At 44.3% G+C, this 13,473-nt stretch overlaps 3 protein-coding genes across 4 annotated transcripts in view; 1 reads left to right on the forward strand and 2 right to left on the reverse strand.

Annotated features, from left to right (window-relative positions):
* The window catches only part of LOC100119619 (protein tramtrack, beta isoform), a 215,712-nt gene that overhangs the window by 5,777 nt on the left and 196,462 nt on the right, over nt 1–13,473 (forward strand). The gene's annotated exons all lie outside the window — the stretch shown is intronic.
* Nucleotides 107–3,983, reverse strand: LOC100119539 (ER membrane protein complex subunit 2-like). Of its 2 annotated transcripts, none has more exons than XM_032598059.1 (7): nt 2,429–2,585; nt 2,256–2,351; nt 1,525–2,158; nt 1,237–1,433; nt 738–1,169; nt 554–671; nt 107–468 (listed from the first exon to the last, which is right to left on the reverse strand). In XM_032598059.1, the coding sequence occupies exons 3-7, from the start codon at nt 1,562–1,564 to the stop codon at nt 197–199; spliced, it is 1,059 nt and encodes a 352-aa protein (XP_032453950.1). In that variant the 5' UTR covers nt 1,565–2,158; nt 2,256–2,351; nt 2,429–2,585; the 3' UTR covers nt 107–196. The 2 variants fall into 2 exon arrangements, with proteins under 2 accessions (XP_032453950.1, XP_001603293.1); XM_001603243.6 differs by lacking the exons at nt 107–468; nt 554–671; nt 738–1,169; nt 1,237–1,433 and adding exons at nt 2,671–2,814; nt 2,886–3,036; nt 3,119–3,232; nt 3,344–3,983 and having other exon boundaries at nt 1,802–2,158.
* LOC100119579 (protein PET100 homolog, mitochondrial) lies at nt 3,861–4,850 on the reverse strand. The gene is made up of 2 exons (XM_001604914.6): nt 4,564–4,850; nt 3,861–4,311 (listed from the first exon to the last, which is right to left on the reverse strand). The coding sequence occupies exon 2, from the start codon at nt 4,309–4,311 to the stop codon at nt 4,042–4,044; it is 270 nt and encodes an 89-aa protein (XP_001604964.1). The 5' UTR covers nt 4,564–4,850; the 3' UTR covers nt 3,861–4,041.

The raw sequence follows: 13,473 nt of genomic DNA on the forward strand, positions 1-13,473 counted from the left end.
TTGTTTTCCCAACATTTCAAACATGTCAAATATAAGACACAAACAAAAATATTATGATAGTTATACTTATAGGACATGTATGTATATCTAAAAAATATTAACATAATACCCTTTTTTTGTATAAATATATTTCGATTTGTCATTTGAAAACAGTAATTAATAGTTATATGTAAATGCATTTGTAAATAAAATAATATCACATTATAAGAAGATTCTCGGCAACAGCCAAGTTGATTAAAAAGTTTTCGACTGCGGGTGCTAGACTTTTCTCTTTGATCGCTTGAATGGGAACTTTTTTTTCTCCTTCTGGGGTTTCGATGGTGGCTAGGGTTGTTAATTGATTAAGAAGATCTTGAGTTTTATCTGCAATGTCAGATATTACTTGTGTTTCTGATAATGATAGATTTTCGCTGAGCTGCACCATAAACAGTGCAATTTCTTTGTGCGTTTTTGTCATGGTAAGACTTTCTGTAATTTCAGACAATGAAGTTTAGGCATTTTTCATAAAAGTGACAAAATTATAAGCAAAATTTGTACAGTAGTTTTTATATACCTTTTGCATGATTAGAAACAATAATTTCTCTTGCAGGGAGATTCACCAATACATCGTATAATTCAGGTCTCGAAGATATCAAGCCATCCCGACATCCAGCCACATAAAAGGAATGTTTCTAAAAATGTAAAATCATTGAGATTGTTGACATCTTTCTATATTAACAGTGAAAACTAGCAATCACCTTTAATTCACTGAGTTCGTCTTGTACTAGATCTACCCAAGAGAAAAGATAATCTGTTATTTTCCTATGTTTCATCAAAGCAGGAAATGATTTAATCCACTTTAGTACTTGTTCCAAGCTGTGATGATAAACCACAATTCTTTTCTTCAGTAACAATGCAGTGTATATCAATATAGTTTCTAATTCAAATACTTTGATCAAGCCTTTGACATTGGTAATTGTACCAAATGGCAGTGCTTTAAAATCATCTGAAGAAAATACTTCATTATCCACCGTAACAAAGGATCCTTTGGTGTATGCGTTCAAATATAATTTAAGAGTATCTACAGGATTTCCATTTTTATTGTAAGCCCTACTGAGAAATCGGCAAAGTATTTCATACTGTTGTGGACAATAATCTCTTGTCAAAAGTACAATGGCAAACTGCTTTACCTATGGGATAAATTGATCAGATTGAAATATTTTACTTTGTTTATTGTGAACAATTTAATGTACCCACCCTCTGTAGCTTTTCGGAAGCTCCTGCTTCACTATTGCAAATATAAAACCAGTATTGTCCATGCCTTGAAAAAACAAATGACAGGACATTGTTATGCTCTGATTGAGAATTATATTTTTTCATAATAATAGCTTTTTCCGACTCTATCATCATTGGATAGTTCCAAGTCCATAATGTATCTCCATTACAGTCTTTTTCTAAAATGAAAATAATTATAAACATTCACCAGATGTCAAAACTGCCTACATTGTTTATAGAAATCAGAGTGGTTTTATTTGTTATTATTACCAATTATACTACATAAAATTAAATTTGTAAGTGGAGCCATGACTGATTGTTTGGAATGCTATTTTCTTTTACTAACTAGAGAGAAGTAAAATTTAACTTATAATATACTTTTGAGGCCCTTCATTGTTTAGGTATGTTTCAAGTATGATACATAAGGAGCGTAGGTTATGTTACATGTTTTGATTTTTATAGGTTATAAAACTTCAAGAGATGGCAAGGTAAAGGTAGGTCATGGGTTGGTTTTTAAACTTTAAAAACCAAAATTCATACACACCTGTATTTAACAACATAATTCATTTATTTATGATGTGGTACACAGACACTGGATGATAAATTTGTGATTTCAATTAAATAATCGTATTTGTTGACATTTACATGTAAAGGTTTTGAAAAATCTAACTACAATTTTGCAAAACTATTTTGTTTCCTACATAAATGTTTTGTACAAAAAAGCCTATGCCTCAAGCTGTAATTGTGCTAATAATCCCTCTATACATTTTGTATCCTTATTTTCCTCAGCAGTTTTGGTTTTGTATTGTCTTTCAATTTGGTTGGCAACCCATTCACTCAACTTTATGGTTTCCTTCTTCTTTGATGCAGGACACTTGGGTGAAAGGGCAATGTTGTTAGCTGTCTGTAAATTTAAAAAGATAATAGTCGATTAATCCATAACATTAATTCAGAATATTTAAAATTTATGCAGGGCTTATTCTTAGTTCTTTACTACTCACCAGTAGTAAACCGTACAAAGCCCTAATGTTATTAGGGTTCAATTTAATTGCTTGGCTAAAGTATGCTTTTGCTGTAACCATGTTGTCATAACCACCCTAAAAGTAAAACCAGTTAATGTCCTGTTTTATATAATTCATTGTGCATTTTAATTTATGAATATATTTGAGATTACTTGGGAATATTTTATTTCTGCATAACGTTGGTGTAGCAGATGATTATGTGGATTATGCAGAATCAATTCTTCAATGCAAATTGCAGCTTTACTGTACTCCTGTTCTTGCAGATACAGGTCACAAAGCTCATGCCAACCTTCTTGATCGCTCATAAATCTGGAAGTTCAAAGTTGTTTTAGGATTTGTGTTTGTTAAGGAAATTTGTTCAGCCTATTCAAAAGTTATGACTGAAAAAACTCACTTTTTCAGGTACTCTGTCAATTCTTTGATAGCTTCCGGTATTTGGCCCCGTGCTTTTAAAATAGCCACACGACGTTTCCGAGGGGCAGCATTTGTCTCATCCCGTTTGATAATTGAATCTAAGACTTCTAAAGCTTCATCATACCTGTAATGAAAAACATTTCGTTAAAATAAATTCACACCCATATTTAATTAGAAAAAAAAATGTCATCTTACATTTCTAATGCTTCTAAGTGCATTGCATGGTATTTATGAACCCGCAAGCTTCCAGGGAATTCTTTCATTAGTACTTTCAAGCAATAATCAGCTAGAGAAAGCCGATAACAATCCAGAGCAGCAAGACATACTTGTTCTAACACTAGGTACTCTAAACGCAAACATAAAAAGAACACGAATTAGCATAAAACGTTTGAATTGAGATTGTCATTCTAAACAAATGAATAGCTTACTCTCGTTCCCAAGATTATCAACATGGGGCATAAGAATGGATTCCCATATTTCCACAACGTCTTTGCTTCGACGTTCCGAATTTTCTCTCCAAATCCTGAGGAGTTCGCGAGCATCTGAAAATGCCATTTCAACATAACCTTACTTATGCATTCATTAATTTCGAGTGCGATTTACGATAGTGAAAATCCGATTCATGCGTAACGATCTAAAGTAGCAGTTCTTACCTGACCAAGATAAATTATCGTAAACACCAGCCATAGTTAATTATTGCACTATAAAGTAGATAACTTAAATATGTACATGGAATGATTTGTGTGCGCCGTTCGATTTTCCGCTGATCAAAGCACGAACCGCGCTTTGACGAACTCGATTATAAAAACCAAATACCCAGCAGGTATTGAATCGTCGAAATTATAGAGTTTTTATCAATTCTAAAGCATTTCTATCACAAAACGAGTCCTGTAAACATCCCACTGACGTGTCCCCAAAACATACACCTTCCTGTACACATCTATCAGCTGTCTCATGCTCGGTGCGCTCACGCGCATCGTACTTATGTAGGGTGCGCCTATGAAAAATTAAATACCAAATTATAGCGGAGTATAGCGTCGCTCGATTACTTATTGTTTCCTAAACTGATCGTCATGTTTTTACGTATGTAATTTAAATTTTACGCTTGTGGGAATAAATTTTGAAAATATTACAGAATGCATAAATTATACTTTAGATCAACTCTACATATAATTTGAGGATTTACTGACAATTTTATTATTTCTCATACACAACTTGATAATTTTCTTAAAGTAGATCGAAAAAATATATTTACATTTGTTTTTACAAAAACTTAATGCCTACTCTAAAGATGAACTGAAGTCTTCCATATTTTATGTGTTTAAACAAATTCTCGTTGGTATTTGCATGCTTAAGCAAACTTTTTCTGTTCTCGAGCAGCTTCCATCTCTTTCAATGCTCGCAATTCACGTTTTGCATTAACTTCTCGGATCATATTTTCTATTTCTTCCCTTTGTTCTGGAGAAGTTGGTGGGTAGTGTAGTTTCTTAATCTTTGTGACCTCTTCTTCAAAGATTTGAGGGGTATTGAAGTAATGGAAGCACATAACAGGGAATGACATGTACATAAACATTTTAGCGACTTCCCATTGCCATCTTTTTTGGAACCTCTTCACAAGCATCTGAAAGATATAAATAAAATTATCTATTTATTCAGGAAGCTAAACATCATTAGGATTTGATAGTTTATCTGTATGTGAACTATCTTTGCATATAGATACTCTTTGTACACATAAACAGTATTACACCATTGATCACAACTTGATTTTTTATTGTAATTATTGATAAATTTTTGCAAATCATTGTCATATTTAGTATTCTGAAATATTTTCTAACTAAATAGCTTAAAAATTATGTAGTAACGTTAATAATACCTTTTCTATCAGGGGATTACGCACGCATTTAGAACTCCTGGTAAAACTGTCGGATTTGTTTACGGAGGTTAGAATGTTGCCGTCTCTAATTTCGTCTGCTTCTCGCTTGCTGCGCAGAAAATTCCAGCTGATAAAGCAGGTTTCTTGTACTTACGAGTTTTACCCATAAATATTGTGCTCAGATGATAATCCGAGGAACTGTGGGAAGCAGCTTACTGGTTTTCACGCAGAGCGTCACTAGTATGACGATATTTTAACGTTTGTTAAATCTATGTTAATCAAATAATGCAGCTATTTGAATCATTGTTAAGCTAGTCCATTTGTTAGATATGGTAATGAAAAATGTTATATGATATTCCTTAAAACTTTTATTAATTAAACATTTTTTTTTTTCTAAATTCCCATTGGTAAAGCAAAATAAAATAAAAAAATGAATTCATAATCACTAATCATTGATTTCTTTCATACAGAGAGTATAATTGTTTAAACATCTAATCCAACTTTAATAATGTTCTAATGCAATAATCTTATGAATTGAAAATTTTTAACGAATAACTTTCAAATCAATCAACAACAGGGACATCGCGGTAGTGGCCGGTACGATTCAATAAGGAAATGAAAGTGTCCAATAGAAAAAATATTTCACCTTCTCAATAAATCGCCAGCTTTTGTTATCTCAATTAAAAGCTTCCTCGTCTAATAGCCCACTCCTTCTCGGAGCAAAGGTCGGGAAGCTTAATGATCTCCTTTAATGAAACAGTGGGTGCTCGTAGGTGAGATGGCGTTGGAACTAAAAACAGAAATCTTCGTCCGCATCGCTGCGTGCGCTGAGGTGCGTGTATTAGCCCACGCAGACCGGCGTCCCACGCGTTCGAATTCGTAGAAGAGTATATATCATCTTCTCGAGATGTTGCGGTAATTGAAACGTTTCGTTGATTGAAAATGAAATGAAATATTTTCAATTAGACGCTACGCGGTCCGGGCATTTAATTAGGTGCCTCGATCCATTGGGTTTTATTGTACGTTTTCAAAGCAATCAGATCGGGGTAGATTGATCTATTGCTTCTTTGGTCGGACGAATGAGTATCAGCTGCTTTTATCGCTGCTCGATATATCGTTAGGAGTTGTAGGTATGCGCGCGAACGAGTTTAGAATCGAGCGTGTATCGCGGTTTATAGAATTTTTTAATTTTTAACGCGAATTCGCGTGTACAGTGCTCCGAGTCTCGGATAAGAAATAATAAAGTGCTTCGATTCGATTCATCGCGTCTGTCTTGCTTCAGCCAATTTGCTTCGTCTCGATTGAATTCGAACTGAAAAAACTTGTTTATCGGTCTTAGTCGTTTCATCGGTTCAGAAATAACATTACTAATCGACTTTCATTCCTCGCGTCCCATCGCCACCTTCTCCCACCCCAACCCATATCAGCCTCTGCAGCGACAAGCGTTATAAAATTAGTCGAACGTATAAATAGTGTGTTCCGAGTCAGTGAATCACTTTCCGCTCCGACGTACACGTACACAGCAGAATCCGCTCTCCCTCTTCCTCTATTCCAGTAACACAGTTTTCGGTTGTTCGCGAGAACACGAGTTTGTTTGGGGTAGCAGAGCAGCAGCGCGCATCTCTCCCCCTCGCTTAAGAGCTGCCAGAGAGCAAGCGAGAGAGATGGTCCTGCTGCGCGCGCGATACATGAATGCGCGAAGAGAGCCGAAAGTGTAGTGGTTTCGGGGCCGACAATGGCGCGAACCGCCCAAACTTTCCCCTCAGAGCGCTCGACATCGCGTTTTTTTTTTCGTTCGCCTCGCCTCTTTTTCTGCCGCAGAGCCGGGAACTATTTGCGGATCTCCGCTCCACTGGCATCGCGCGTTCGCTGAGGTATTGTGGGTCAAGAGATTTTCGCAAAAACAAAAAGGATTGATTTTGACGAGTGCGCTGCCGCAGAGCTATTCTGTGCAGTGTGTATACGCAGTTACTCCTCCTATAAGCTTTGCGTGCTTTTCGCCGTTTCGACGTTTTGAAACTCTCGATACAAGCGTATATTCCCAGGCTCGCGCATTAAATTCATGCCGCGCGCGGATTCAAGAAAGCCGCGGGAAAATAATGGAGAAGCAGGGGACGTATACAGCGACTAACGACGCGTGAAAAATAGTGCAGCGAGGAGGAGAGTGTATTCTATATATATACGTGTATAAAACGCAGAGAGCCGGTGCGGCAGCTTTTGCGTTATACTCGCGCCACGCCTGCACGGCTCACCTCACAATGCAGCGGATTAGCGATTGTATTGATCCGCCCTCCTAGGATAGTCCCTAGCATACCCCCCTTTCTTCCTCTCTCTCTCTCTCTCACTCCTCTCTTCGACGAAGGAGCCGCTGCCGCTGCGTTTTGGCCGCGCGCGCGCCGCTGGCGGCGGCCTCCGAGAGCCTTTCGAGGTTTCGAGAGGGAGGAGTGTGCACAGAGTGCGGAGCCCGGACACGAACGTGTCCCTCTCTCTCTCTCTCTCTCTCTCTCTCTCTCTCTCTCTCTCTCTCTCTCTCTCTCTCTCTCATTCTGGCTTTCTGCGTCTCTCTGCGCTCTCTCCGTTTCGCCCCTCGCCTCATTCGATCGACGTTGCTCTCTCGGCTCTGCTCCTGTCTATATAGGTGTCAGCTCTATATTGCCGTGTGTTGCTTTTTAACTTTTACATCCCCGAAAAATTCATCTCGTGAGCTCACCGCGCCCGATCATACCCGGGACGTATCTACTTATAAGCACGAGATATTCAATTCTAATAATCCTCTCATACCTGTCCACGTCGCCGAGATGCATTGATAAATCAAGCGCAGCTTTTCCTACGGTTTACAGCTACTAGCGCATATTTTTCCGTGTATGCAAAATTAACCCGGCGCAGACTCGAATTTATACGCTCTTGGAACTCGTCGCTCTCGACAGTTTCAAGGAAATGCCCCCCCGTAAAAGTTATACACACGTCGCGCGGGAAAGAGAGAGAGAGAGAGAGAGAGAGAGTTTAGAGCGAAAAATTCGATCGGCTGTGCGCGCAGCTCGATCACTTCAAGTTTCGGACGAATTCATTTTTGGCACGCGACGGATAGCCTCTTCTTTTTTGTTTCCACCTGACAGCTGGCGGATCACCTGCGATAGTTTTTCCATTGATAACGCTCGGTTTCGAATCAGAGGAAAAGTTTCCTTTTTTTTCTAACCTCGAAAAGACAGTAGAGCTCAATGGCGTCGCCAACGGGAAAAGCGTCGCGCCATTTTGCCGGGAAAAGCGGCGATTGCCAATGGGCATTAACGAGCGGGGGGGACTATATACACGTCAAGGGGGATGAATGACTCGGGGCGAGTCGCGCAGTAGATGTGGGGTAAAGAGGGGCGCGCCCCGGCTCTGCACGCGTGCACAAGAGAGAAGATCCCGGAACTCGTCTGCGGCACGCTCGACACTTTTTTCCTCCTGGCCTAGCTCCTCGACTTTACTATGCCGCTTCTTCTTCTTCTCGGCGTTCACACAAGGGGGCCGAGTCTTTGATGCTTCTCGTAGCCTACATACGGCGCTTTGATTTTTTTTCTCCGATTTATTCAAACTTTTCTCATATTACGTAGAAGCCGGCGAATAATTGCGTTATACCCGCACGCCGCACTATCTGCGGGGAGTATATAAAAGGCCAGTAAAGCTCGAGCTCTTAAAAGCGAATCCCGCGCGAGAAAGGAGCGGAAAAAAGCTCCGCCGATCGTCATTCCTCTCTCTCTCTCTCGCGCGGCGGGTTCATCGAACGAATGGCGCGCTCTCTCTTTCTCTGCACTCCGCTCCCCGAAACCGCGCGCAATCGCGTAAAAACCACCGGCGCATCCCTCTCCCCCGTCTCTGCCCCCGAAAAAAAGCCGCCCCTTTTCGCCCCGAAGCTCGGCGGCGGTGGTAGCGAAAAAGAAGAAGCAGACGAAAAACAGCGCGCGGCAGTAAAATCGTCAACTCCCCCGCTCATCTCTTTTTCTTCGCTCCGTCAAAAGAAAGCTCCCTCTCTCTCCCCCCGATGCTGCGGCCCCTTACTGTATAGTGTATCCACTGCAAGCTCTCTTTATATTATACCCGACTCTCGCGGGCGGTGGCGACTAAACTCTGTATTAATTTCGTCGAAAAACTTAAGCGAAATTCCTCGCCGTTGTTGCGCCTGCCGCTGCTGCTCCACTCAGCTCGACCTCATATTCCAGTCTGCGCGGATGCATATACATATAGCGAGGAGAGTAGCAGGAGGAGGAGGACGATAGACAGCACGGGAGACGACGACGCGGCGGCGGCGGCGGCGGCTGGATGCAGGTTTACGACTTTGGCGGCGGCGGTGTGCTAGTCTGGCTACGGAAGGTCGTATAAAACGAGGGCCGGAGGGGTGGAGAGAGAGAGAGAGAGAGAGAGAGAGAGAGAGAGAGAGAGAGAGAGAGAGAGAGAGAGCCGCAGCCTGCGTAAAACGCGAGCGCGCGCGCCTCCTCCGCGAAGAAGACGCGAGGGGGTGATGGCGAATGGCCGGGAGCGACTAGACTTCCGAAACAGTAAAACCGCCGCTCTGTGTCTGTGTCTGTGTGTGTACCTACTCTGCTGCTGCCGCCGCTGCTCCTTTCTTTTTCTCTCTCTTCCGAGCGTTATCTCCACTCCTCGGGACTAAAGGATGTCTCCGTACGCGCGTGCGTGTCTGTGTGTTATTTTCGTCGTGGCTTTGTTTGTCGGGAGACTGCTGGCTAGAAAGAGAAAAAGCCGGGCTGGACTGCGCGCGCGGGGGGAAGAATTTGTGTCTGCTACGTGAGTCGGGCTGAATGTATATGCAATCAGAGGCACGGCGGCTTTCGAGTGGTCTTATTGCTGCATGGCTTTGATTCAGTGGTTTTATACTGGTGCGTTAGCGCGCTGATTTCTAATAATCCGAACAACAAACTTGCAAATTATTTCAAAAAGAAAAAGCAACGATTCAACCACCCACCGTCAGAGACTATTAAAGCTCGAAAACTCCGCAAGCTCCCCTTTAAGTCTCTAAATACACGACCCTCCGCACGTGTATTGTGCAAAGTCAGCGGCCAAGATATACGCAGTGTCCTTGCCCACACACACATAGACACAGGGCCGCAGCTTCAGAAGGTAAACGCATATCCGTCAGCGTGGAATCAGACACCCACACAGGCCGGCGGCTCGCTTGCGCGCGCGATATCCCCTGTCGACGAAAGTGCGGCTCTGCCCGCGCGGATGCAACCATAAAGCTCCCTCGTTCCTCTCTACCCTTCCTCCCACACACACACACACACACACACACACACGCACGCGCGCGCGCGCGCGTTCGCAGGGACTGCTGGGCGAAGCTCGTAATTTTCGTCGGCCTGCATCCTTGGAGGCTGCTGCTGCACATGAACGAATATACACGTGCGCGGATGCTTGCAGAGCAGCGCGACGCAAGCCGGGCGAATCAGCAGCGAACGAAGGCTGGATGAGGGATTTGCCGCCGGGACGATGATACGCTTCATGAGGGAATATGCGTATACGGATTCCTCTCTCCCTCTCGTCTACCTCTCCGTGTGTGTATATACAGTTTGGGCGAGAGCTTGTCTTATATATAAAGTGGAGCGAGCTTTACGTGCGAGCTTTAGGGTAGGGCGGTAGAGAGGAGCTCGCGTGTGCGTATATACAGTTATACGGAGACTCGAGGCTCGCGTATACGTACGGCGCATAGATGCCGAGGCACGTCTTTGTGCTACTTGGGATCCGGCGCAGCCCTGTGCTAGTCACGTGTACCAGAGAGAGAGAGAGAGAGAGAGAGAGAGAGAGAGAGAGAGAGAGAGAGAGAGAGGAGCTCGAGGGTAGTGCAACACAAGACGAGATCATTCTTTGTCTTCGGAATGACGTTTTAGACGCGAGCGCGGAACTATGGTGCGCAGCTCGTCGTAGTCGTCGTTGTTGTAGTCGTGCCAAGACGAGAGAGACGACTTTCGTTGATTAAGGAAGCGACGGGAATTTATACGGGGGGAGAAGGCTGAGCTTGCTGCGTTGCGGCTGAGTGGACGATTTTTCGGGGCTCGTATACTTTTGGAGCGAAAAGGTTCATCGCTTTTAACGCAAACGCGAACAATTACACGGTTACAGGTGTAAAGTGACTTTTCGAAACTGCCGAGGGAGCTTTGTAAATTTTTTTATTCAATTTACATTGAATTCGACACGGCCAACAGCTACAGCTGCAATATAACTTCTATTCCGACTCGACTTTCGCGTGTACGAGATTCATCTCGAAGTAGTCATTCGGCGTATACTTATCATTGACTCGATCGCGTAACAACTCGAGAGGAGTTCCACAGGCCGAAATGAAATTACCTTATCGAGTTAGGGCTAAACGACGTTGTTCTCTGCATATACACTCAACTCGTCTACATTAATTTTGGCAAACTCGTAGCGAATCCGATGTAGGCGTTATTAGAACAATTAGGCGCGAGCGCGATGTCGGTTAATGGACTTACTACTGCTGTTTCATAATTTCACTCCTGTGTCTCCGTAGTGTCGTCCTCGTTAGCTCGAGGTAAATTTTTAATAGAACGCGATACATTACCTTCTCTACTTTTTTCAATCTTTCCAGACCAGAGATGCCTTCGCGCACGTACATACCCTCGGGCCTTTTACTTTGTAACTGCGCAGCGACTGATGTAGGTGCGATGATAAAATGTGCGGGTGTAAGAATGAGATAAGAGCTGGGTTTTCGCGAAATGTTAATAGTGATTCGTGAGAGGAATAGCGAGTAGCCCCTTCTGAAGCCGTTAATCCGATACTCAAAAAATCGCACACTTCTACATCATCCAATTAGCATATTACTCCGCGAATGCAGCCCGTACAGCAATTCAATTAAAAAATACCATCTAGCACGATAACCTAGTTAGCATAACGGCAAAACTTTCGATCCCCGCAATAGCCCGTCAAATTCATCTCAATCTCCTCTCTCTTCTCGGAGCTATAGCGCCTCAATGAAAAAATCAAGATAACGTCCATCATAATCCTCGGATATATCGGTCGACGGCTTTTAGTAGAGCGTGCGCGCCTCTCCCAAGACGTCGACGACGTTGAGCTGCAGCAGCGGCAAAAGCTCGCCTCTATAGAAAAGAGACTATATATCCGTTCCACAGCATCCCCCGCGCTGCCTTAACGCTGCAGTAGACTAGGCGCAGGAGGAGAGAAAGAGCGAGAGACTCGGTGCAGCAGCAGCATAGCAGGGAAGCATCGTGAGTACCTTTTCCGGCGTGTGCGATCGTGCGAGTTTACGACTGGGGCCGCCGCCGCCGTCTGCCGTCGTCGTCGACGTCGGTATGATGGCATTAACGGCCGTCGGGGCAGTAAATTCCTAGCCGTGTGAGTGCGAAGCGGGGGAGACGGCGGCGGCGGCGGCGGAGGCCGTCTAGACGAGGGAGAGACTGGGTTACAACCCTGGCCTCGCGTATCGTTGCCCTCTCGCGCCAAGAGAGAGAGAGAGAGAGAGAGAGAGAGAGAGAGAGAGAGAGAGAGAGAGAGCTTTTGCGCGTTTAATGACGGGTTATCGAGGCTTGCGGAATATAGCGCGGCGAGAGCGAGAGTGCACCGGGCAACTCACCTGGACGTCTACCTGCGTGCTGAACTGCCCAACTACGCGTTTAACGCTTGCGGCCTCTCTGCGTTGCGCTTCGAGTTTTTCTCAAGCGCTTTGTTCTCGATGTTCGGGATGACGTTGGCGTGTGTGTGCGCGGAACGAATAGTTTTGGACTGGCCTTTCCCCCACCGCTTCGACTCTCAGCCTCTCTATGCAATCTCTGACTCGCGCCCATAGGTGGCGCATAGGCATTTTTTCATTTCCCTCATCAATATAAGGCCCGTTCAGTGCATTTGTAGCAGTGCGCCACCCATACGAAAACTATCTTGTTGAGGGGTCCACTACCTCAGCCGCTTACGCTATAACTGTAAACATAACTCCTTGTTCGCATCATTCGATTTTCTAACTCCTCACGAACATCCGCGCGCCTGACCATACCCAGGAACTACTACTTGTAGTCGCTTATGGACGATAGCCTTGCTCTTACGTTTTATTTTCTTCCGACTTCCCTCAAGATATCGTACGTATTTTAAAACACCTACTAAGTATTCGGACGAAATCTTAAAATCACATCACGTACATAGTAATTAATTCCAAATACCAACGACAATCCTCTTCATAACATACAAAAAAAATATTTTTCTGCTGCGCGACCGCACGCCAACAAAGTAACTCGCTTTCATGGCCGACGTCGTATGCGCGCGGAAGTGGAGTAACGCACCGCGGAGACAAAAAAAGGGAGAGAGATTGAGATGGGCCTGTGTACAGATGGAAGACGTTGGAGATTTCTAAAATATAACAATCGCAGCCGTAATTACACCGGCGGATCGGAATAAAAGAATATACCTCCGGCGCGACGACGAGGCGCATGAAATAAGGAAGTATCCGCCGCGAGAGAGAATAATAACACGCAACTCAGCAGCGGCTGAGGATATACATAGGTATACACGCAGAGCGAGGGAGAGAAAGGGAGAAAGGCCGCGACGATGCAAGCGCAGAGAAGACTCGGCCGTCGCGCAGGCAGCCGATGCCCTGGCCGCGTAGGAGAGAAGGAGGCGCGTGTGGGGTAGGTCGCTGCTGCCGCCAACGGTCGATATCGCCGTCTGTGCGTTTTCCTCCTCCTCCTCCTCCGTAGACTTGCGCTCGTCTGTCTCTGTGTGTGCGGGACGCCTAGGTCCGGGGCGCCGCCGCCGCCGCCGCCGCCGCCGCCGCTGCTGTGTCCGCTCGTTCGAGCGTCGCGTCGCGTCGTCAGCGAGCTCTGCCTCTCTCCCTCCGCTCTCTCTCTCTCTCTCTCTCTCTCTCTCTCTCTCTCTCTCTCTCTCTCTCTCTTGATG

The sequence above is a fragment of the Nasonia vitripennis genome, chromosome 3, assembly GCF_009193385.2.
Source record: "Nasonia vitripennis strain AsymCx chromosome 3, Nvit_psr_1.1, whole genome shotgun sequence".
Taxonomy (NCBI): domain Eukaryota; kingdom Metazoa; phylum Arthropoda; class Insecta; order Hymenoptera; family Pteromalidae; genus Nasonia; species Nasonia vitripennis.

Excerpts from the sequence above, each read along its gene's own strand:
- LOC100119579 (XM_001604914.6), bottom strand. The coding sequence starts at position 4,311 with ATGCTTGTGAAGAGGTTCCAAAAAAGATGGCAATGGGAAGTCGCTAAA.
- LOC100119539 (XM_032598059.1), bottom strand. The coding sequence starts at position 1,564 with ATGGCTCCACTTACAAATTTAATTTTATGTAGTATAATTG. Across the intron at positions 1,434-1,524 it reads AATTTTATGTAGTATAATTG|AAAAAGACTGTAATGGAGAT; the intron begins GTAATAATAACA and ends TTTTCATTTTAG. Across the intron at positions 1,170-1,236 it reads CTTCCGAAAAGCTACAGAGG|GTAAAGCAGTTTGCCATTGT; the intron begins GTGGGTACATTA and ends TTTATCCCATAG.